General features: G+C 44.4%; 1 protein-coding gene across 1 annotated transcript; it reads left to right on the top strand.

The window, feature by feature from the left end:
• The first annotated feature begins 3,336 nt into the window (after nt 1–3,336).
• On the top strand, nt 3,337–21,016 carry LOC145352302 (peroxisomal N(1)-acetyl-spermine/spermidine oxidase-like). Its single transcript, XM_080202055.1, has 7 exons — nt 3,337–3,502; nt 5,141–5,603; nt 7,249–7,442; nt 11,008–11,260; nt 17,194–17,306; nt 19,401–19,561; nt 20,666–21,016. Exons 1-7 carry the CDS (start codon nt 3,337–3,339, stop codon nt 20,780–20,782), a joined length of 1,467 nt encoding a protein of 488 aa, XP_080058181.1. The 3' UTR covers nt 20,783–21,016.
• The last annotated feature ends 4,779 nt before the right edge of the window (nt 21,017–25,795 follow it).

The following is a 25,795-nucleotide window of genomic DNA, read 5'->3' as shown; positions in this document are numbered from 1 at the left end:
AGAAAAGAAATCCCCCCACTCATAATGGGATTGTTATTATGTACTAGAGAAGTTAAAGCACTGAAGATTAATGGTGAAATTGTTCAGGATGCAAATTACTTCATATATTAATGGAATGGAAAGTTGTGTATGGGGGACCCCAATGTGTAGGAACAACTCAGCAAGGTTGGGATTGGAGACCACACTGATCTGAAAGGTGAATGGGATATGGAGGCTGTACAGACCTTAACAAGGCTTCATTTGAATACTGCAATATTCTGTAGATTTCTATCTGATTGATAGACAGATTGACAGCCTGGCTGACTGGCAAACGGGCCCATGGGGTGGGACTTCAGGGCTGCGTTCACCCCAAAAACTGGAAAGTCCCACCCGAGGTCCTTGGAACTTTGCACATCTGGACCTCACTCTGTTATGATTCCCATGGCAGACGGGATGGGAAAACTCCCCCCATACTGTCAGTTGCCAGGGCGAATGAGTGAGTGAGTGTATATGTGATTGTGAGTGTATGAGGGACTCAATGAGTGAATGAGTGAGTTGATTGGCCATGTTAAATTGCCCCTTGGTGCCAGGGGGATTAGCAGGGTAAATATGTGGGGGTTTACAGAGATAGGGCCTGAGTGGGATTGTTGTCAGTGCAGACTCAATGGGCCAAATGGCCTTTTTCTGTACGGTAGGGCTTCTATGCTTGGCACTTTTTAATGTCACCTTTATCAATTATTATTTTCTTAAATGATCAATTTATTGTTTATGTTTTCATAGAATCCCTACAGTCCAGAAGGAGGCCATTCAGCCCATCAAGTCTGTGCCGACCACGTCACCTATTCCTATAACCCCAAACATTTACCTTGCCAGTTTCCCTGACCCTGGGGTCAATTTAGCATGGCCAATCAACCTAACCATACATCTTTGGAGTGTGGGAGGAAACTGGAGCACCCAGAGGAAACCCACACAGACACGTGGACAATGTGCAAACTCCACACAGACAGTGACCCGAGACTGGAATTGAACCTGATTCCCTGGCACTGTGAGGCAGCAGTGCTAATCCCTGTGCCGCCCCTTCATACATTAACCTTTTTGTTTGAAAGTCTCATTTAATGTTGAGCCAAACCAGATCTCAGGCAGCAGCTGCCGGCTTTCTTGTTGAAGGGGAACAGGAGTCTCAAGAGTCTGATTGTTTCTTTGGGGTCTGGCTAAAGGGGGTTATTTCTCCTGCAATAGGAACGGGATGTGTTGGAAAAGCTGAGTGCATCTGGCAATATTTGTGCAGAGAGAACTGGAGGTCAATGACCCTTCGCCAGAACTAGTGCAGGTTGTGGACCTGAGGCATTAACCCTGTTTCTCTCTCCACAGATGCTGCCTTGTCTGCTGAGTATTTCCAGCATTTTATATTTTGGATTTCCAGCATCTGCTGTACTTTACCCTTCTACTATATGCCCCATGTAAATGTAATTAGTTTCAATTTAAAATGAGAAAATATTTGATACTCAGGGTGTGCAGTGGGCCTCCCCGCTCCCCGCCAATCACTTGTAGAGTGACAACGGGCCACACTCCCTCCTTGCTCTGGCTGACCCTGCCTGGCCCCACTTCCTCCAGACCACAAACCCTCCAGGCCCTGCGCCTTCTGACCCCAGCCCCATGACACTGCCTGATGGGCAGTGCCAAGGTGCCTGGTGGGCAGTGCCAAGGTGCCAGGCTGGCACTTCCCAAGGGGCATCCAACTTGTCCTTGACCTGCCTGGGGGGCCTCAATGGCCTCCTGCTCTACTGGCGAGGGCAACAGGAGTGTCTCCTGTTCATAGGGAGCAGGCATTTTCTTCGCCGGGTAGAATGACTCCTGGCACGGCCTCAGAGGCAAATTAGGATTGAGCGCCAGGTTTGCTGAACAAAGTAAATGATAATTTAAATAAATTTAAATAATATATTCAGCCTCTCACTGGAAAGGCTTGCAAGAGGCTGACTGCACCAGAAATCCAGTGCCGGTAAGATCGCGAGACCCGAGAAATCGCGCGTGATCCTGATTATTCAGCTCTTGCGTGATCTTCCCAGCATGCTTCACCTATCGATGAATGATGTCAAACTGTCAGTCATACTGCCCCCCCCATTGCATCCCCACCATCCCCCCCCCCCACTTAACACGACCAAATTTCAATATTTTTATATCTGACATAGAGAATCATTCAAAGAAAATGACCGAAAACCCCATGTTTTATAACATGTCTATTTTCTCCAGAGATGCGCACTGTATCGTCCAGAAAATTTATCTTCAATTCCTGGAGATTCCAGGCCAATCCTGGAGGACTGGCAACCTTGCTGTAATTCACCAGGTTCAGGCCTTTTTATATCCTGAAAAATAGTCCAGACGACATTCTGGAGTTTGGATATTCTGGACCTGTCCATTCCAATTCACCGTCAGACAAACACAGCTTGCTTGATGGCAATTTTGGGTGACACGGTGGGACAGTGGTTAGCACTGCTGCCCTACAGCGCCAGGGATCTGTGCTCGGTTGTGGCCTCGGGTCACTCTCTGTGTGGAGGTTGCACGTTCTCCCTGTGTCTGCGTGGGTTTCCTCCGGGTGCTCCAGTTTCCTCCCACAGTCCAAAGATGCACAGGTTAGGTTGATAGGCCATGCTAAGTCGACTCTTAGTGTCAGGGGGATGAGCAGGGTAAAGGTGGGGGGTTATGGGGACAGGGCCTGGGTGAGATTGTCAGTCCAGACTCGATGGGACGAATGGCCTCCTGCTGCAGTGTAGGGATTCTATGAAATTGAGCTAGTTGTGAAGTCTGTAAGTTGAGATTTAGATTCTCTTTCAAACCTGTTTTAATTTGAGGCCTCATTGGGAAAAAAAACCTTGCAACAACAAACTGGTGCAAAATTAGCACATGCTCTCAAGCTTAGGGTAGAATCATAGAATCCTTGCAGTACAGAAGGAGGCCATTCAGCCCATCGAATCTATACTGACCACAATCCCACCCACATTTACCCTGCGAATCCCCCTTACACTAAGCGTCAATTGTAGCATGGCCAATCCACCTAACCCGCACATCTTTGGAATGTGGGAGAAAACCGGAGCACCCAAAGGAAACCCACGCTGACACAAGGAGAATGTGCAAACTCTGCACAGACAGTGACCCGAGGCTGGAATTGAATCCAGTTCCCTGGCGCTGTGAGGCAGCAGTGCTAACCACTGTGCCACCGCTCTGCCCTCTCACCTCTGGCTGGTTGCTAAAGGTCATCTGTACAAAGATTGGTTTTAAAAAGCACCTTTGCATTTTTTGCGCGCTGTGAATGTAGCAGGAAATTTGCATCGTGTTTGTTTGTGTCTTTCGTTTCGAAGCATGAACTCCAAGAATTCACTCAAGAGAAACCCAAAGGTGGTCGTGGTGGGAGCTGGGATAGCTGGAGTGGGAGCTGCCGGAAAACTGCTGGAGCAAGGATTCACTGACGTACAAATCATAGAGGCATCGAGTCAGCCCGGAGGACGGATCAGAAGCTCTCAATTCGGTATGCCTAATGAAACAGGGAATGTGTGGTAACTTGGAAATTAATGAGATAATAAAGACATTAGGGTGCAGGAGCAAACCCATCAATTCTGCTCTGCCATTCAATGAGCCATAGAAACAGAAATTAGAAGCAGGCAGAGGCCATTTGGCCCTTCGAACCTGCTCTGCTATTCATCACCATCATGGCTGATTGTCCAACTCAATAGTCTAATCCTGCTTTCTCCCCACAACCTTTGATCCCATTCATCCCAAGTGCTATATCCAGCTGCCTCTTGAATACATTCAATGTTTTGGCATCAACTACTTCCTGTGGTAACGAATTCCACAGGCTCACCCTTCTTTGGGTGAAGAAATGTCTCTTCATTTCCGTTCTAAATGGTTTACCCTGAATTCTGTGACCCCTGGTTCTGGACTCCCCCATCATCAGGAACATCCTCCCTGTCTAGTCCTATCAGAATTTTGTAAGTCTCTATGAGAGCTCCCCCCCCGCCCCCCAACCAGTCATCTGAACTCCACCGCAAACAATCCTTGCCTTGTCAATCTCTCCTCACACATCAGTCCCAGAATTAGCCTGGTAAACCTTCGCTGCCCTCCCTCGAGAGCAAGAACAGCCTTCTTCAGAAAAGGAGACCAAAACTGCATACAATACTCATGGTGTGGCTTCACCCATACTGATCTGATTTGATAATCCTCAACTGCACTTCCCCCCACCGCTTACTGATTGATTAAAAATCTTCCTACGTCAGGCTTTGGGCAGCACAGTAGCACAGTGGTTAGCACTGCTGCCTCTCAATGCCAGGGACCCGGGTTCGATTCCCAGCTTGGGTCATTGCCTGTGTGGAGTTTGCATGTTCTCCCCGTGTCTGCATGGGTTTCCTCCAGGTGCTCTGGTTTCCTCCCACAAATGTGTGGGTTGGCCATTCTAAATTGCCCCTTAGTGTCAGGGAGACTAGCTAGAGTAAATGTATGGTGTTATGGGAAAAGGGCCTAGTTGGGACTGTGATCAGTGCAGACTCAATGGGCTGAATGGCCTCTTTCTGCACTATGATTCTAAAAATATTGTTATAATTATACCTTTAAAGTTTAAACGAAACAATAGAAATCCAAACCACATGGCGAGAAAAGTACATTTAGTGTCACAAATAGACTTACATTGACACTGCAATGAATTTACTGTGAAAATCCCCTTGTCGTCACACTCCAGCACCTGTTCGGGTACATTGAGGGAGAATTTAGCATGGCCAACGCACCTAACCAGCATGTCTTTCAGACTGTGGGAGGAAACTGGGGCATCCACAGGAAACTCATGCAGACATGGGGAGAATGTGCAAACTCCAAACAGACAGTGACCCGAGGCCGGAATTGAACCGGGGTCCCGGGTGCTGTGAGGCAGCAGTGCTAACCACTATGCTACCCTGCCACTGGTAAGCAGGGCCACTCTGGGGTTTTATTCATTTGTAGAAAGCAAACTCAGTTAATAACCATAAATGTTGGATCTTTCCACTATGTATAGTTTTAATTTACTAAATAGACCTTGGAACATCATTGATGACTTATATTCCCTTCAATGTCTTTTTTAAAGAAATCATTCAGAGCGGTACTTACTTCTGATTTGACGTTTTCCTCTCAATATATTTAGGCAAATCACTGGTTGCTGAGGGAGCTGAGTACGTTCACGGGGCGAGCACAAAGAATCCCATTTATCAACTGGCCAAAGAACACGACCTCTTGCAGCAAGTATACAATAATTCCGACACTGGATGGTCAGTGCTCACTAATACACAGAAGCAGCTCGATCCTAAGTTCACCGAGGAAATGGGAAAGCTGGCCAGCAGCATTCTGAAGCGAGCTCACCTTCTCGCTCGAGAGAAGGGCTACGCACAAGCGAAAAGCCTTGCTGACGTCTACTTGGAGGAAGTAAAAATGTTACTCACGCAATGGAGTGGTGACCATGTTGACCTGAGGAGACAGAAGTTGGGCTTGCTGAGCATGTCAATGAAGTGGCAATGTATTCACCTTGCAGCAAACGGGCTGGCAGATGTGTCCCTACGTGAATATGAAGAGTATAAAAACATTGACGGCGGCGATCGAAATGCTCCAGAGTTAGTAAAAGATGTCTGATGTGACATAAAGTTTGTAGGCTTTAGCACTTAGCCATTTGCATGGGTATAGTAACCTACCTATTATGACCCAGAGGTCAAAATTTAATTTGGATCATTATAAGTGTGAAATATTGTCAAAATGTGGGGCGGCACAGTGGTTAGCACTGCTGCCAGGGACCCAGGTTCAATCCCAGCCCTGGGTGACTGTCTGCATGGAGTTAGCACGTTCTCCCCATGTCTGCGTGGGTTTCCGCTGTGTTCCTCCCACAGTCCAAAAGATGTGCTGGCTAGTTGTATTGGCTGTGTTAAATTCTCACCTCTGGAATTCAGCTCTTTTGTTTATGCCAAAGGCTGGAACGAGTTCAGGGTCTGACTGGCCCTGGTGGAACCCAAACTGAGCATCAGTGAGCAGGTTATTGCTGAGAAAGTGCTGTTTGATATCATTGCATCACTTTGTTGATGATCGGGAGTAAAGCAATGGGACGGTAAATGGTCAGGTTAGATTTGTCCTGCTTTTTGTCTATTAATGCCACAGCTAGGTTTACTTTAACACTGCAATGAAGTTACCATGAAAATCCCCTAGCCGTCACACTCAGGCACCTGTCTGGGTACACTTAAGAAGAATTTAATAAGAGGATTCCAGATTTTTTTTTATTGAATTCAAATTTCACCATCTGCTGTGGTGGGATTTGAATCTGGGTCCCCAGAGCCACCTACATAGAACATAAGAAATAGGAGCAGGAGTAGGCCATCTAGCCCTTCGAGCCTGCCCCGCCATTCAATAAGATCATGGCTGATCTGTCGTGGCTCAGTTCCACATTCCCGCCCTCTCCCCATAACCCTTAATCCCCTCGCTTATCAAAAACCCATCAACCCGCGTCTTAAAAATATTTAGCGAGGCAGCCTCCACCACTTCAACGGGCAGAGAATTCCAGATATTCACCACCCTTTGAGTGAAGAAGTTCCTCCTCAACTCCGTTCTAAACCACCCCCTCTTTATCTTGAGGCTGTGCCCCCTAGTCCTACTGTCCTTTCTGAGCGGGAAGAGTCTCTCCACCTCTATCCTATCCATCCCATTCATCATCTTATACATCTCAATGAGATCTCCCCTCATTCTTCTAAACTCTAATGAGTACAAGCCTAATTTATTCAGCCTTTCCTCATAGCTCAACCCCCTCAACTCCGGTATCAGCCTAGTAAACCTCCTCTGCACTCCCTCCAAGGCCAAAATATCCTTGTGTAAGTACGGAGCCCAAAACTGCACACAGTACTCCAGCTGCGGCCTCACCAATGCCCTATACAGCTACAGCAAGACCTCCCTACTTTTATATTCAATCCCCCTCGCTATGAAGGCCAGCATCCCATTCGCCTTCCTGACCACCTGCTGCACCTGCAAGCTGGGTTTTTGCGACTCATGCACAAGGACCCCGAGGTCCCTCTGCACCGTCGCCTGCTGCAGTTTTTCTCCACGTGCTGTCCCGAAAGCTTGAGGCTTTTGCTACAAATAAACCTGTTTGGACTTTGAACTGGTGTTCTGGGATTTCTTTGTGTTTTTCCCCAGAGCATCACCCTGGCTCTGGATTACTAGTCCAGTGACAATACTACCACTCCAAAGTATTCCTAATCCCACTTTTCCCCATTCCAGGTTATTCCCCAGCCTGTTGCAGAAACTGCTGAAGGTTGTGCCGAAGGAAAAGCTGCTGCTGGAGAAGTCCGCGAAACAAATCCAGTGGAACGGAAGTTTTGAATCGGAGGATGGCTCGCTGTATCCCGTCAGAGTGCTGTGTGAAGATGGAGATCAGATTCTAGCTGATCATGTCATTGTAACCATTTCACTGGGTAACTATTATAACCATGTTTCTGGCTGCCTTCTAGCGAACTGCAATTGTTTCATTAAACAACATATAACAATAACAGGGGCAGCACAATGGTTAGCATTGCTACCTCACAGTGCCAGGGACCCGGGTTCGATTCCCAGCTTGGGTCACTGTCTGTGTGGAGTTTGCACGTTCTCCCTGTGTCTGCGTGGGTTTCCTCCGGGTGCTCCGGTTTCCTCCCACATTCTACAGAGACAATCACCTGAGGCTGGAATTGAACTCAAGTCCCTGGCGCTGTGAGGCAGCAGTGCCGACCACCATGCCTCCTTCATAAAGTAGAATAATGGCTGCCACTATTATTTGGAGCAAAAGGTTTTGGGTGTGTATTGCGAAGAAAAGGCATAATAACTTCAAGGTCAGATCCTTGAAGTGAAGGGATGTGTGATCCCCATCAGAAGGCCACCTCAACCTATGCAATGGCAAAGTACACCTCCAGCAGAATGTGAAGCCAGATTTTAGAAGAAATACTGCATCAAGTTCTTAGCTTTACCAGTCTCTGTGTTATTATTCGGATATTTCTGATAAAAGAGGCCATTTGTCAAAGTTTTTCATCATAGGCTCAACAGGACAGATGCAAGAATGCCAAATTTCAAAGGGAGTAACAATTTAGACTGCATGAGAAAAGGACGCTGATTGGATGACACACCACAACTAGAGTCAACTTGCCAGCCAATCAGTGCCCAATTCTCAAAAATTGTTGCTCCCTTTGGAATTTGGCACTCTTGTGTTTGTCCTCATGAGTCCACGATGAAAAGCTTCGACAACATGTGCAATTTTTTCAGCAATACTCAAGTTCTCTGCGAGCAACAACTAAAACCACTTGGATTTAAATAGCATGCTTCACCCAAAGTGGAAAGGCTCTTAACAAGAAACTTAGGAGAACATAATTCAGGATATCGACAAAGTTGCAAAGAATGGAGGAAGCACTTCATGCATGCAAGGGTGAAGACTGCTTGTTGTACGGAAACAGTGTGTGTGTGGCTAACGTAGAGGGATTGAGTATTCTGAATAAGCCATGATTATTTGTAAATTCAGATTTTCAAAGTCAAGGATAGCTTAATTATTATTGCTTTGGGTGTACTCGAGGGCTTTATTAGCGTCAGCCTGTTGGAAAAGGGATGACTTCAATCTACTTTACTGTGTATCAATTGTCACACAAAATGTGTCACACATGCCACAGGGATCTGTGTTGGGCCCCCCACTATTCGTCATTTATATAAGTGACACTAATGATTATGTGGGGGATAGGATTAATAAGTGTGCAGGCGACACAAAGATTGGACAGGTGGTTAACAGTGAGGCGGAGTATCTTGGGCTATTTGTCAAAATTTTGACAATGGTCAAATGGGTAGGTAAGTGGCAGGTGGAATTTAACCCTGAAAAGTGTGAGGTGATACACTTCGGAAGGTAATTTGACAAGAAAGTATTCAATGTATGTTAGGACATTAAGAAATTCTGTAGAACAAGGGACCTTGGCATGTTTGTCCACTGATCTCTGAAAGCAGAAGGACATGTTAGTAGGGTGGTGAAAAAGGCATATGGGTCACTTGTCTTTATCAATCGTAGATTACAAAAGCAGGGAAGTCATGTTGGAGTTGTACAGAGCTATGGTGAGTATCGTGTGCAGTTCTGGTAGTCACATTATCAAAAACATGTGACTGCACTGGAGGGGGTGCAGAGGAGATTTATTAGGATGCGGATGGAATGGGACGGAACACTTAAATTATGAAGAGACGTTGGAGAAGCTTGGGTTGTTTTTGTTGGCTGAAGGGCAACCTGATTGAGTTGTGCAAGATGATAAGGGACATGGACAGCACGGGTAACTATTCCCCTGAGTTGGAGGATCAGTCACAAGGGCACGTCGGTTCAAGGTGAGAGGTAGGAGGTTTCAGGGTGATGGGAGGAAAAACCTTTTTACCCAGAGGGGGTGATGATCTGGAATACGCTGCCTGGGAGGTGGTAGAGGCGGGTTGCCTCACATCCTTTAAAAAGTATCTGGATGAGCTCTTGGCACAACATAACATTCAGGGCCGTGGGCCAAGTGCTGACAGATGGAATTAGGTGGGAGTTCAGGTGGTTCTAATGTGTCGGTGCAGACTCTCCTGCACTGTATGATTCTACGATTCTACTCCGATTGTATTCTGGCGCTGGAGTCTGGCAATTAGGGGATTTTCACAGTAACTTCATTGCAACGTTAATGTAACATATTTGTAAAATTAATTAAACTTAAATCTAAACTTATTCCCTCCCTATTCATGTACCTATCCACGTGCCTCTGAAGTGTTGCTAATGTGCCTGCTTCCACCATCTCCTCCGGCAGCTTGTTCCAGTTACCCACCACTCTCTGCATGAAAAACTTCCCCCACACATCTCCCTTAAACTTTCCCCCTCTCACCTTGAACCCATGCCCCCTTGTAATTGACACTTCCACCCTAGAAAAAAGCCTCTGACTATCCACCTTGTCTACGCCTCTCAATTTTGAAGATTAGAAGACAAATGAAAATTTAGAATGAAATACATTAGTTAGAAAAAGAATAAAATTAATGTTACATGATTTGAATGAAGAGACATTACAGTTAAAAATAAAAGGATGATGGTGTTTTAATGGTTTAGAGTCAATGTCATTTGCTGTAGGTAATCTGGAGAATTAAGTAGCTTTATCATTGCAATCAAAAAAGAAAATGCTGGAAAATCTCAGCAAGTCTGGCAGCATCTATAAGGAGAGAAATGAGCTGGCATTTCGAGTCCATCTGACCCTTTGTCAAATATGGAGGGTCTCCCTATTATAGAAAGGATATTATTAAACTAGAAAGAGTGCAGAAGAGATTTACTAGGAGACTTGATGGCTTGAGTTATAAGGAGAGATTGGATAGACTGTGACTTTTTACTCTGGAATGTAGAAGCTGAGGGGTGACCTTATAGAGGTCTATAAAATAATGAGGGGCATAGATCAGCTCGGTAGTCAATATCTTTTCCCACAGGTAGGGGAGCCTAAAACTAGAGGGCATAGGTTTAAGATGAGAGGGGAGAAATACAAGAGGGTCCAGAGAGGTAATTTTTTCACACAGAGGATGGTGTGTGTCTGGAACAAGTTGCCAGTAGTAGAGGCAAGTACAATTTTGTCTTTTAAAAAGCATTCAGGCAGTTACACGGGTAAGATGGGCATAGAGAGATTAGGGCCAAATGCGGGAAATTGGGACTAGCTCAGGGGTTTAAAAAAAGGGATGGCATGGGCCAGTTGGGCTGAAGGGCTTATGACTCTATGACTTGACCCTTTGAGATTTTCCAGCATTTTCCCTTTTGGTTACAGATTCCAGCAGTAATTTGCTTTTATCATTACAGTGTTAGTTAGTCATTGTTTTCGGTTGTACTGTGTGTGAGCAACATGCTAGCAATATCAAACAACACAGGGAAATAATCATTACAATTAGTGTGAAGATTAATTTACAACCACTGTACAGTTGGTTAAACACGGTAGAGAAAATGATGTGTCAAACAGTCTATTTTTTTTTTACCTTAATTCACAGGTTATCTAAAGGCAAATAATCAGTCACTGTTTGACCCCAGCTTACCTGAGCACCGTCTACAAGCTATTCGAAACATGGGCTTTGGTACAATGAATAAAATTTACCTGGAATACGAGACTCCATTTTGGGATGAGAATATAGACATAATTGGATTGGTCTGGGAGGATGAGACGCCATTATCTGGCCAGAAGCCCAACCTGGTTGAGTGGTGGAGACGTGTTCCTGTTGTTTATGTGGTCAAACCAACACAAAGGTACTAAACAAAACAGCCATACATCCGTCTTGCACCATAATGTTTTTCAGAAATGTCTTTAAGCATTACTTTGGAATTCCAGTGTGCATAGCACCAGGTGGGATCACTGGGAACATGGAAATGAGCACTGAATCTGGAACAGTGGATTCGAGCTAAGCTTGCCAGGGATAGAAGCTATGTTTCAGTCATACAAAACCCTGCTTAGATCTGGAATACCATGAACAATTCTGGGCACCTTTGGAAGGATATATTGCCCTTGGAGAGACTGCTGCGCAGACTTACCATAGAATCATACAGTGCAGAAAGAGGCCATTCAGCCCATCGAGTCTGCACCAACCAAAGTCCCTCCCTGGCCCTATCTCCTTAACCCCAGTTATCTTAGCCAGTCCCCCTGACAGTAAAGGGCAACTTACCATGACCAACCCACCTAACCTGCACATCTTTGGACTATAGGAGGAAACCAGAGGACCCAGAGGAAACCCATGCAGACATCAGGAGAATGTGCAAACTCTACAAAGACAGTGACCCAAACTGGGAATCGAACCCAGCTCCTTGGCACTGTGAGGCAGCAGTGCTAACCACTGTGCCACAGTGCTACCCCTCTGTACCACCTGATATCTGGATCCCAAAACTTATGTTTTGAGATAGTTTACACTGTTGATCCTCCAGAAGGAAGTCTTTAGGTGCAGGTAATAAAATATAACAAAATTTACTCCAACTTATAAATCAAAGAAAAAGGTTTAATTAAAAAACTACATTACTCCAACACTTGAGGCTTCACCCTGGGCCATTCTAAGCTTCTCATCAAATCTCAAAAGATTCTTACTTATACTGAGCCAGCTGGTCAGCTGATCATTACATCCTTTTGTCATTGGTTACATAGTTTACTGGGTCAGCTGACCCTTACATCTTGTTACCATTGGTCACACTACAACAGATCCAATGTTATCATTGGTTACATTCTAATATACACAACTAAGGCTATATTCCTGAAATTTAGAAGTTGAGGAATAATTTGATCGAAATTTCCAACTTATTAAGGGGAACAGATATGATAGATTGGGAGAAATTATAACCTCTAGTTGGGGAGTATAAGACCAGAGGTACACAGTAGAAATATAAGAGGCCGAACTCTCAGGGGTAAAATTAAGCAACATGTCTTAACATACGAACATGCAAACATACAAATTTGATGCAGGGGTAGGTCCCTCGAGCCTGTCCGCTATGGCTTATTTGACCCCACATACTGCACCTCAGAGCTCTTACCGATGACCTTTCACCCCCTTCTTAATCAAGAATCTATCTACCTCTGCCTTAAAATATTCAAAGACTCCGCTTCCACTACCTTTTGAGGAAGACGGTTCCAGAAACTTACAACTCTCTGAGAACCAAAGTTCTCCTCACCTCCATCTTAAATGAACAATACCTTATTTTTAAACAATTCTAGATTCTCTGACAAGAGGAGACATCTTTGCCACATCCACCCTGTCATTACCCCTCTGGATCTTAAAGGTTTCTATCAAGTCGCCTCTTACCCTTCTAAACTCCAATAGATACAAACCTAACCTCTCCAATCTTCCCTCATAAGACAACCCGCCCATTCTTGGTATTAGCCCAGTAAGCTTTCCCTAAACTGCTAATGCATTTACAAATTTCCTTAAAAAAAGGAGAGCAACACTGCACTCCAGATGTGACCTCCCCAATGCCCTGTATAACCTCCCTAATTTTGTAATCATTTCCTCTCACACCATTTCTTTGGCTTCCCTAATTACTTGCTGTACCTGTATGCTAGCCCTATGTGATTTATGCACCAGGACACCCAGATCCCTCTGCACCACCAATTAGATGATAAGCTTCTTTTTTAACCTTCCTGACAAAAGGAACAATTCCACATTTTCTCACATTATCCTCCATTTGTCAGATTTTTGCCCTCTCACTCAGCCTATTAGGTCACAAAAGCAAAATACTGCGGATGCTGGAATCTGAAATCAAAAGACAAAATGCTGGAAAATCTCAGCAAGTCAGGCAGCATCTGTAAGGAGAGAAAAAAGCTGATGTTCCGAGTCCAGATGACCCTTTGTCAAAGCTAAAAGGCATAGAAAGTGGGAGATATTTATACTGCAAGGGGAGGGAATTAAAGATGAGTCATAGCCACAGACTGTTTCAGAAGAAGCTATTCAGCCCATCGAGTCTGTACCGACTCTCTGACAGAGTATCTTACCCAGGACCTTGCCCAGAGCCTAACCTGTAACCCCACACATTTTCCATGGCTAACTTCATCTATCCTACACATCTTTGGAGTGTGGGAGGAAACCGGTGCACCCAGAGGAGACCCACATAGACACGGGGAGAATGTGCAAACTCCACACAGATTTGATTTGATTTATTATTGTCACATGTATTGAGATACAGTGAAAAATATTGTTTCTTGCATGCCATACAGATAAAGAACACCATTCGTAGAATACATAGGGGAGGAGGAAAGGAGAGGGTGCAGAATGTAATGTCACAGGTGGGGTGTAGAGAAAGATCAACTTAACATAACACAGGTCCATTCAGAAATCTGAGGGAAGGAGTTGTTCTTGAGTCGGTTGAGTACGTGACTTCAGACTTTTGTATCATTTCAGAATTGAATCTGGGTCCCTGGTGTGGTGAGGCAGCAGTGCGAACCACTGTGCCACCGTGCCATCTTTCAACCTTGCAATTTTTAAACAAAAATTGGAGTATTAATGTTTACCAGTGATTTATTTAAAAAGTACTCGTTGATCGGAAGAAGGTTTCATTGGCAAGACTAACAATTATTTCCCAGCCCGAAGAGCTCTAGTGGTGAGCTACCGTCTTGATGTTCTGCAGTCTGTTGTTAGTATTTTAATGCAACTGAATGACTTGTTAAGACTTAAGAGTTAACCATATTGCTGTGGGTTTGGAGCCACATGTAGGCCAGTTTGGGTAAGGACGTTAGGTGAGTTTCCATGAAGGGCATCAGTAAATCAGTTGGAGGCTTACGACATTCCTGTAATTTACTGTTTAAAGTTTATTTATTAGTGTCACAAATAGGCTTACATTAACACTGCAATGAAGCTACTGTGAAAATCCCCTCCTGGTAAATATTGCTGACTCTATTAAATAAAAACTATTTTATTTTGCAGGTTTACTTAAGTAATTTAATTTAAATTTTCCAACAACTGTCTATAGCAGGATCCGAAACGTTAACTCTCTATGGTGGCACAGTGGTTAGCACTGCTGCTTCACCAGAGTTCGATTCCCGGCTTAGGTCGCTATCTGTGTGCACGTTCTCCCTGTGTCTACATGGGTTTCCTCTGGGTGCTCCAGTTTCCTCCCACAGTCTATAAGACGTGCTGGTTAGGCCATGCTACATTCTCCCTCAGTGTACCCGAACAGGCACCAGAGTGTGGCGACTAGGGGATTTTAACAGTAATTTCATTGCAGCGTTAATGTAACCTACTCATTACACTTATAAATAAACTCAAAAACTTAAGATGCTGCCAGACCTGCTGCTTATCCAGAATTTTCTGTTTTTATTCTGGATCATGAATTACTAAGCAATAAACATAACCATAATGTTGGCAGGAACCTTAATATTTAGATTAAACTTTGTTCCGTCCTAACAAGTTCAGTTAGGATGTTTCATTAGGGTGGCACAGTGGCACAGTGGTTAGCGCTGTTGCCTCACAGCGCCAAGCACCCAGGTTCAATTCCCGGGTCACTGCCTGTGTGGAGGTTGCACATTCTCCCCGTGTCTGCGTGGGTTTCCTTCAGGTGCTCCAGCTTCCTCCCACAGTCCCTTGTCAGACCCCACTTGGAGTACTGTGCGCAGTTCTGGTTGCCTCACTACAGGAAGGATGTGGAAGCTATTGAGAGGGTGCAGAGGAGATTTACAAGGATGTTGCCTGGATTGGGAGGCATGCCTAATGAAGATAGGTTGAGGGAGCTGGGACTCTTCTCCCTGGAGAAACGAAGGTTGAGAGACGACCTGATGGAGGTTTATAAAACGTTGAGAGGAATAGATAGGGTGGATTCTCAGAGGCTATTTCCCAGGGCTGAAATGGTCGCTACGAGAGGACACAGGCTTAAGGTGCTGAGGAGCAGGTACAGAGGAGATGTCAGGAGTAAGTTTTTCACTCAGAGGATGGTGAGTGAGTGGAATTGGTTGCCGTCGGTGGTGGTAGAAGCGAACTCGCTGGGGTCTTTTAAAAGACTTTTGGATGAGTACATGGGATTTAATGGGATTAGGAGTTATAGATAGTTCTATAGCCTGGTAGGTATGGATATGATCAGTGCAACTTGTGAGCTGAAGGGTCTGTTTGTGCTGTAGTGTTCTATGTTCTATGTGTGTGGGTTAGGTTGATTGGCTATGCTAAATTGCCCCTTAGTATCCCAAGATGCGGAGGTTAGAGGGGGTAATGGTAATGTGAGGTTATGAGGATAGGGCCTGGGTGGGATTGTTGTCAGTGCAGATGCAATGGGTTGAATGGCCTCCTTCTGCACTGTGGGGTTTCTGGGATTCTATGTGATAAAACACTATCTTTAAATGGTTTAGTTCTGAAGTAAAAGTTGAGGAACAAAATTTCACTTTTTGCTGTGCGGAGTAAAGCTGACACAAGTGCGTAGGTTGCATTGTGTATTCAAGTTTGCAACAGCAACAAAACCTCTGGCCACAACCTGGCATAACATGTCAAGACAAAATGGCGGCATCCAGCAATTAAGGTCACATCCATTGACCTCTGCTGCCACCACTAATGGTACCCCACAACACAACTGAAAAGTCACCTCATTGAGTGGCTCTCGAGAAGTACCAGTGCCAAGTTATTTATGTTGCAACATTAAACAATTATAAGGGCGGCACACTAGCACAGTGGTTAGCACTGCTGCTTCACAGCTCCAGGGTCCTGGGTTCGATTCCAGGCTCGGGTCACTGTATGTGTGGAGTTTGCACGTTCTCCTCATGTCTGCATGGGTTTCCTCCAGGTACTCTGGTTTCCTCCCACAGTCCAAAGATGTGCAGGGGTTAGGTTGATTGGCCATGCTAAGAAATTGCCCCTTAGTGTCCAGAGATGCATAGGTTAGAGGGATTAGTGGGTATAATATGTAGGGATATGGGGGTAGGGCCTGGGTGGGATTGTGTTTGGTGCAAACTTGATGGGCCGAAGGGCCTCTTTCTGTATTGTAGGGTTCTATGATTCTAAGGCGCACTTATAAAGAAACAAAATGGATATGCAGTCCATGAGATTTGTTTTCCTTGTTACGTCCTTACATTTCTTCAGATCATTCTGCTGCAGTTATTGTTGTCAGTAAACCAAATTTAAAGGTGCCAGCAGGGGGAGCAGGAGGCACAGGGAAATTGAAAAAAAAATGCCGAGGTACAGGTCACAATTCTTGACTCCTCACCTCACTGATAACTCTTACCCATTTTCAATCTCCCCTATCCTCTCCAGTGTCCTTCAACACATTGTTCATGCAATCCCTACAGTGCAGAAAGAGGCCATTCGGCCCATCAAGTCTGCACTGACTCTCTCTGAAAGAGCATCCCACCTTCATCCACACAGTGTGGAATTCACTACCCAGAAAATAGTTGAGGCCAAAACGTTCAAGAAGGAATTAGATATAGCTCTTGGGGCTAAAGAGATCAAGGGATATGGGAGGAAGGGGGATCAGGATATTGAATTTGATGATCAGCAATGATTATAATGAATGGTGTTGTCGGCTCGAAGGGTTGAATGGCCTTCTCTTGCTTCTAGCTTATATGTTTCTATATCTCCAGGTTAAAACTCCCATTACAACATTTAAATTCCTCTGCAGCCTGTAGTTATCTGTAACCTCCTCAAGACCACCAAAAAGTCCTGTTTCTCTGTCCATGTTCAGTTGTGCATGATATGATCCCATTGACTAAAGTTTGGCTTTTTGTCTCAAAGATACGGTCATGTCCTTGTGGGAACAATTTCCGGAAAGGAGGCAGAGTTCGTAGAATCTCTGAGTCCTGAAGAAGTGGCCGCAAATTTCACCACACTTTTCCGACAATTTACCGGTACGAGCAGGAACCTTTAGTAATATATACAAGTGTATTGGAATAAATGGACAGGATGGGCTAACTCAAACATTTATAAATCACATCTTCTGATAATGAATAACGATTCTTGATAAAGTTCCACTGATGTCCAGCCTTGATAATAAATTAGAAAAAAGACAGCGAGAGGTTAACATGAAGTTTCTATTTTGTCTCATTAAGACTTTATTTTATTAAATGTTCAGACCTTTTATCAGTTAACCGCTCCTGCCCTCCACCCGATCATTTTTTATATTCATTGACAGGATGTGGGCATCGTTGGCTGGGCCAGCATTTATTGTTCATCTCTAATTGCCCAGGAGAAGGTGCCTTCTTGAATCGCTGCAGTTCACGTGCTGTACATACACCATCACTGCTGGGGTGGGAGCTCCAGGATTTTGACACGGCAACAATGAAAGAACAGTGATATATTTCCATGTCATAATGGTGTGTGACTTGGAGGGGAACTTCTATATGGTTGTGTTCCCCATGCATTTGTTGCATTTGTTCTTCTGGATGGTAACTTTTGTGGTTTGGAAAGCATACTCAAAGCAGCCTTGGTGAGTTCTTGCAGTGCATCTTGTAGATATACGCACTGTTGCCACTGCTCATCAGTGATGGGGAGGGTGGATGTTTGTGGATGGGGTGCCAATCAAGCAGGCTGTTTTGTCCTGGATGGTGTTAAGCTTCTTGAAAATTGTTGGAGCTGCACCCATCCAGGCAAGTAGAGAGTATTCCATCACATTCCTGATTTGTGCCTTGTAGATGGTAGTTTGGGGAGTCAGGAGATAGTTACTCACCACAGGATTCCCAGCCTCTGATCTGGTCTTGTAATCACAATATTTATATAGCTGATCCAATTCAGTTTCTGGTCAACGGTAGTATCCCATCTCTCCCCCCATCCCCCTTCTCCCCACCCCTCCATTGAATGATGATACTAAGGGATTCAGCAATGGTAATGCCATTGAACTTCAAAGGATGATGATTAGATGCTGTCTTGTTGGAGATGGTCATTGTTGGCAGTTGTGTGGCAAGGATATCACTTGCCATTATCAGGCCAAGCCTGGACATTGTCCAAGTCTTGTTGCATTTGGACTTGGGTGCTTCAGTATCTGAGAAATAGTGAATGGTGTTGAACATTGTGCAGCCATCAGCAAGCATCTCCACTTCTGACCTTATGATGGAAGGAACGTCATTGATGAAGCAGCTGAAGATGGTTGCACCTAGGAGTGTACCTTGAGGAAGTCCTGCAATGATGTTTTGAAACTGAAATCATTGCCCTCCAATCATCACAACCATCTTTCTTTGTGGCATGACTCCAATCAGCAGAGTTTTCCCCTGATATCCCCTTGACTCCAGCTTTGCTAGTGTTTCTTGATGCCACACTCAGTCAAATGCTGCCTTGATGTCAAGATCTTCCTCTCTGTTCTTTTTTTGCTTGTTTGATTGGATTTATTATTGTCACATATATTAGTATACAGTTAAAAGTGTTGTTTCTTGATGTTGTAGAGATAAAACATACTGTTCATAGAGAAGGAAAGGAGAGAGTGCAGAATGTAGTGTTACAGTCATAGCTAGGGTGCAGAGAAAGATCAACTTAATGGGAGGTAGGTCCATTCAGAAGTCTGATGGCAGCAGGGAAGAAGCTGTTCTTGAGTCGGTTGGGATGTGATCTCAGACTTTTGTATCTTTTTCCCGATGGAAGAAGGTGGAAGAGAGAATGTCTGGAGTGTGTGCGGTCCTTGATTATGCTGGCTGCTTTCCCGAGGCAGCAGGAAGTGTAGACAGAGTCGATGGATGGGAAGTTGGTTTAAGTGCATTTTTTCCCACACTCTGCATTTGTTGAGCAGCTGTTTGTCTCTAACATTCCCAAATTCTGATGAAAGGTCATTTCTCTGAAAGATTAACTCTGTTTCTCTCTCCACAGATGCTGCCAGATCTGCTAAGTGTTCCCAGCACTTTACACTTTTATTCCAGAAGTGTGGCATGCGGAATATTATTTTGGGAGAAATTATTTTGCCATTTTTGTGGGATCTATGCTAACGCCGGTTTTGTAACCACTGTAATGTTTTCCAGGGAGACCTTCACTCCCAGAGCCAAAAAATGTTTTTGTAACAAAATGGTTCAGTAACCCTTACACGCGAGGCTCCTACTCCCATATATCCATCAACTCAACCGCAGATATGATTGACATGTTGGCTGAACCCTTACCAGAGGCGACAGAGGGAACTTCTCCGGTAAGTCACTCCATCCGACCGTCCTCACCCACAGTTTGACGTAATATTCTTAGAATTCTAAACACCGAACAGATTATTTAGACATTATCCCTCCAGCCTTCTTATCTCCTTGCTTGGAGCTTTTAAATCAGTGCAAAAAGTGACGTTACCTGCTGTGTCTGTCTCCCGCAGCTCAACCCAAATGGCAATTCTTAACATCTTGAGTCGTGACAGCAAATCACGGTACCCTGTTTAACAGTGCTAGGCTCAATGTGCATCTAAGTCGCTAAGCATTTCATAGCCTGTGGTTTTGGGACATCTTGTTCCAGTTCATAAATTACACTCACCCACTCCTCCAAACAAGATGATGCTGGAATGAGGCGACTTCTTACAAGCTGTGCCCAGCATATCTTCTAATCCTATCTTTTACTCTTGTCCTATGCTTCTAAAACTTCGTTCTAACTCTTTTAAACACTACATTCCGCACTCTCTCATTTCCTTCTCTGTGAACGGTATGTTTTGTCTGTATAGCGCACAAGAAACAATACTTTTCACTGTATGCCAACGCATGTGGCAATAATAAATCAAATCAAATCAAAAGGCTGCAAATGCGGCCTACTGTACAGAGATGCGGTATTGCAGCATCGGTTTAAAGAGAATAACAAAACAATTAGTCATCCCATTTGTTTTCTGATAAATAAGTCTTTTTTAAGTTTACTTATTAGTTTCACAAGTAGGTTTCCATTAACACTGCAATGATGTTACTGTGACAACGGCTAGTTGCCATGCTGTGATGCCTGCTCGGGTTCCCTGAGGGAGAATTTAGCATGGCCAATGCACCTAATCAGTCTTTCAGACTGTGGGAGGATATCAGAGCACCTGGAGGAAACCCACGCAGACACGGGGAGAATGTGCAAACTCCACACAGACAGAGGCCCAAGCCAGGAATCGAACACGGGTCCCTGATGCTGAGGGGCAGCAGTGCTAACCGCTGTGCCACCGTGTTGCCCTTAAATGGAAGATGTGACATTCATTTCAACATTGTCTTCCCTCATACTGATAGGTCTACATTATCATTAACAACTGTTTGCCTACCGTATCGTGATCATTCCCCTCTGATTCCAGATGTTGCAGGTACTATTCGCTGGAGAGGCAACACATCGGAGCTACCACAGCACCACCCATGGAGCGCTGCTGTCTGGGTGGAGAGAGGCAGATCGACTGATTAACTCCATCAAATAAATTCTCAAAACTGAAGGAGTGAAAGTTGGAATTCTGATTATTTTCCCAATTCTTTGATTTGCTCTGTCAAAGCATTTTTCTCAAAAAAGAAACTTCAATAAGAAAACAGTCAATACCAATGATGATAATTTATCAGGATTGTTTCAGGATGATACTTTCAACAAAGTGAAATCAAATCTCCTTATGTGATTATTACTGAAATCTTAACATTAATAAACCAACGTAGAATTCTGATCGATTGTTCAGATTGATTTTGGTATCAAAAAAGAGCTGCTTTATTCAAAGAGTGATTAACACTTCAAAAAATCCAGCAAATTAGATTTCAGGAGGACAAAACGGATCAACTGTTTGTTATAATTTTCTGATAGGTAAGTTAGCAGACTGGCAGAATCAGTTATCACAGTCCGGTGATTTTTCTTGTGTCTTTGGGTTTAAGTACTTAACTGTTTGCATCTTTTGCCTCTCAGAATGTAAAAATCTAACATTCAAGAGTGGCATGCTGGCACAATTGTTAGCTGCCCTACAATGCCAGAGACCCAGGTTCGAGTCCAGCCTTGGGTAACTGTCCGTGTGGACATGAAGTGGAGATGCCAGCGTTGGACTGGGCTGGGCACAGTAAGAAGTCTCATGAAGGAGCAACACTCTGAAAACTCATCATTCCAAATAAACCTACTGGACATTAACCTGGTGTTGTGGGACTTCTCACTGTCTGTGTGGAGTTTGCACGTTTTTCCAATGTCTGTGTGGGTTTCCTCCGGTTGCTCCAGTTTCCTCTTGCAGTCCAAAGATGTGAAAGTTAGGTGAATTGGCCATGGCAAATTGTCCCCTGGTGTCCCAGGATATGTAGGTTAGGGAGATTAGTGAGGTAAATACGTGGGATTACGGGGACAGAGTATGACGCACTTTCAGAGAGTAGGTGCAGACTTGATGGACTGAATGGCCTCCTTCTGCACTGTAAAGATTCTATGTTCCAACATCACTGTGTGAAATTTTGCAAGTTCCCTAATGCTAGCTATCTGGAACCATCCAAATTGTCAATTGTATTCCTGCTCCTTTTTATTGTGAGTGCAAACGTTGTGCAGTAACCCATATAAATGAGCACTTTCGCAACATTATTTTGTATAGTAATCGATATTTCCACTCAGTAATATTTGTAGAGGATGTACAAGGTTGAGGCACCCAGGTTCCTCACCCTCCTGGTATACAAATTGACCTCTCTTCTCACTTCAATGGGAGCTGTAGACCTCTCTTCAGCTGTAGGTGATGTTGTGAACAGAACATTATGTGACAGTCCATGTACTTAATCTTTAGTACTATCAAAGCATTCTGTTCAAGAAAATAAATCAATGATTCTGGACACCCAAGTTAAATGCAACCAAGTGGAATATCACTTAAATATCACACACAGTGAATTGGAAATAGCTAAATTCCCCTTTGAGATTCTGGTATGTGTGCAGTTAATGTATCTGCATATATAAACCATCCAAGAACTATCCAAGCTTGTCAGAAAGCAAGAACGTATTCTTTCCTCTGATTCAACTCCCACACTCTCCATATTTTCCCCCAATCTCTCCTTGCTCGACAGAAACCTCTACATTACAGAAAGAGGCCACTCAGCCCATCAAATCAGCACTGAATCCCCAAAACAGCACCCCACCCAGGTCCACCCTGCTTTATCCCTGTATTCCCATGCATTTATCATGGCTAATCCATCCATCGAAGCCACACATCTTGTGAGGGGAAATGCAGCACCCGGCGGAAACCCACGCAGGCATGGGGAGAACGTGCAAACTCCACAAAGGCCGGACTCAAATGCAGTTAAACTTGCATTTAACTTGGGGGTCCAGAATCATTGATTTATTTTCTTGAACAGAATGCTTTGATAGTACTAAAGGTTGAGTGCATGGACTGTCACATAATGTTCTGTTCACAACATCACCTACATGTACAGTTGATGTGTCCGAGGGAGGTGAGGGTCTCAGAGAGCTGAAGCAACTTTTCCCTCAAATTTGAGTAAGTGAAGAGAGGTCTATTTGCGTACTAGAGGGTGAGGGACCTGGTTGCTTCGAGCTTGTAGACCCTCTACTAATATCACTGAGTGGAAATATCGACCACTATACAAAATAATATTGAAAAAGTGCTCATTTGCATGAATTAATGGAAATGTTAGCACTCACAATAAAAAGGAGTAGGAATACAATTGAGGCAGCAGTGCCAACTATGGCACTGTGCCACCCCATGCCTCCTCTTCACCCCATTTTCAAGTGTAACCGTTGAGGAAAGTCCTTCTTGTGGTCCTTAGTCTTCTTAAAGATAAAGAAGATTGAGGTTTGATCCACGTATCTCCAGAACGCATCTGTTCGCTGTCACATAGTGAATGCTGCTCAGAATTTACGCCAGTTCAAAGGGCAATTCTTTTATGCTAAAGCTGTAATTGAGAAAACCATCAAACCTCAGCTGAGCAGAAAGCAAATATAAAACAGTTGCCAGTGGCGCAACATCTATCTAACTAAAGAATTTGATTTAATCTTTAAATTTTCTTAAAAAAGTACGTTATGACTCCCAAAAACGTTACCTCAACTCAGTCAGCTCTTCGTCCTAACTCACTTAACACCATTCGTTAAATGGTTTGAATTTGTAGCAACTAAGTTCAAGGAGGAAGCACGCTTTAAACATCTTCCTGTCCCCATCCTCCTCTCTCCCCCATCACCAGGTTGATTCCAGGCATGAAAGGGCTGTTGAATGAGGAGCAGTTCAATAGCTTGGGCTTGTACTCACTGGAGATCAGAAGAATGGGGGCGGATCTGATTGAGGAAGATAAACTGTTAAAAGGGATTGATAAGATGGATGTTGAACAGATGTTCCCCCTGGTGGGACAGTCTAGAACAAGAGCTCATCGTTATAGTGAGCAGAGATCGGTTCGAAACTGAGATGAGGAGAAATGACTTTTCTCAGAGGGTTGTGAATCTGTGGAACTCATTGGCCCAGAGTACGGTGGAGGCAGAATCAATCAACAGATTCAAGAGAGACAGAGATAGGTTTCTGATGAAAAGTAGGATAAAGGGCTATGGGAAACAGGCAAGAAAGCGGAGTTGAAACCAGGATAAGATCAGCCATGGATCATGTTAAATGGCAGAGCAGACTGGAAAGGGCTGAGTTGCCTGATCCTGTGTTCTTTGTATCCCCATTCTGTACTCCCTTATTCTCTGAGGCAGGGTCCCAGCGTGGCAGTGGATTGTCCTGTTTGGAGATATGAATCCACCCCACTAACTGACCTAAAGCCACATCTCATTGAGTGGCACATTGGTCACTCTAAACCTCTGCTTCCAAGAGAGCGTTATGGAACTTAGAAATGATCTGAATTTATCAAGTTCACCAGTACCCACTGGCGACAGAACTAGAATCATCAATTAAAAAGCCCTTGGTCCATTAACTATTGAAATAAGGAGTGAGTAACTCTACATCTGAATAGACACAATATGAATACCACGCAGTTCAGAGTTTGGTTGGGTTTTTGCTGAACTGCATCAGCTCAGGAAAAGGCTCACCACAACTTTCTCAGGGGCGACTCAAAAGACACACTAAATCATGGTCCTGCCAGTGAAGTCCATAGTTCACAAGTAGGCTTACATTAACACTACAACTAAATTATTGTGAAAATCCCCCAGTCACCACGCTCTGGCTCCTGTTCAGGTACACTGATGGAGAATTTAGTATGGCCAATCCACCTTTGGACTGTGGGAGGAAACCAGTGCCACCCGGAGGAAAACCACACAGACACAGGGAGAACGTGCAAACTCCATACAGACAGTGACCCAAAACGGGAATCAAACCCAGGTCCCTGGAACTGTGAGGCAGCAGTGCTAACCACTGAGCCACTGTGCCAACGTGCCGTCCCGGAATAGCCCCAGGATAAACATTTTAAAAGAACAGTCTTTTTATAAACTTGCAGGCAAGATAAGCCAAAGCACCTAAACAACTAGGCAGTCAAATTTAGAAACATTGGATTGTACAGTGATTGTGGAGGCCACGTAGATCTGTCTGACCACATACATACCATTTCCCATCTGAGATTGATTGCACTTTAAGCTTATTGCAGAGTCTGTTCTTATTTCAAGCACATTCGGGTGGGATTATTGTACATCCTTTGGAAAACTAGGTCATGTCGGAAGCATTGCAATTAAGAGCAGAAAACACAAGCAACTTATTTACAACCCAGTGAACTTTACCCTCTCTGAATCCATTACGGAATGTTAAACTGCAGTAAATCTAAGACTAATAATGCAGATACACTTGTAAATATTCGACATAAATTCAGTGATTTTCACTGCAATTCATAGAATCATAGAAACCGTACCATGCAGAAGGAGGCCATTTGGTCCATCGAGACTGCACTGACAACAATCCTATCCCCCAGGCCCTACCCTCCCAACCTAACAATTTACCTAGTTAATCCCCCTAACCTACACATCCCAGGACACTAGGGGGCCACTTAGCATGGCCAATCTACCTAACCTCAAGCCAGGATGGTTTGCAGGATTTTGCAAGCCCACACCAAATGGCGGGGGTTACGTGTAGTGTGACATGAACCGAAGATCCCAGTTGAGGTCGTCCTCATGTATGCGGAACTTGGCTATCAGTTTCTGTTCAGCGATTCTGCATTGTCGTGGGTCTGGAAGGCCACCTTGGAGAACGCTTACCCAAAGATCAGAGGCTAAATGCCCTTGGCTGCTGAAGTGTTCCCCAGCAGGAAGGGAACACTCCTGCCTGGTGATCGTTGCGCGATGTCTGTTCATCTGTTCCTGTAGTGTTTGCATGGTCTTGTCAATGTACCACGCCACAGGGCATCTGTTCCTGCAGCATAAGAGGTAGACAACATTGGCCGATTTGTACCTGATGAATGGTGTTCTCACGTGCAATGATGGCATCCCTGTCGATGATCCAACACATCTTGCAGAGATTGCTGTGGCAGGGTTGTGTGGTGTCATGGTCACTGTTCTCATGAAGGGTGGG

Source organism: Carcharhinus amblyrhynchos, chromosome 14 (genome assembly GCF_965287045.1).
Source record: "Carcharhinus amblyrhynchos chromosome 14, sCarAmb.v2.hapA, whole genome shotgun sequence".
Classification (NCBI taxonomy): domain Eukaryota; kingdom Metazoa; phylum Chordata; class Chondrichthyes; order Carcharhiniformes; family Carcharhinidae; genus Carcharhinus; species Carcharhinus amblyrhynchos.
The sequence above is the reverse complement of the archived record's forward strand: the minus strand, read 5'-3'. Positions and strand labels throughout refer to the sequence as shown.

Coding starts and splice junctions, on each gene's coding strand:
- LOC145352302 (XM_080202055.1), top strand. CDS start 3,337: ATGAACTCCAAGAATTCACTCAAGAGAAACCCAAAGGTGGTCGTGGTG. Junction 3,503..5,140: donor GATCAGAAGCTCTCAATTCG/GTATGCCTAATG, acceptor CAATATATTTAG/GCAAATCACTGGTTGCTGAG. Junction 5,604..7,248: donor GGCGATCGAAATGCTCCAGA/GTTAGTAAAAGA, acceptor TCCCCATTCCAG/GTTATTCCCCAGCCTGTTGC.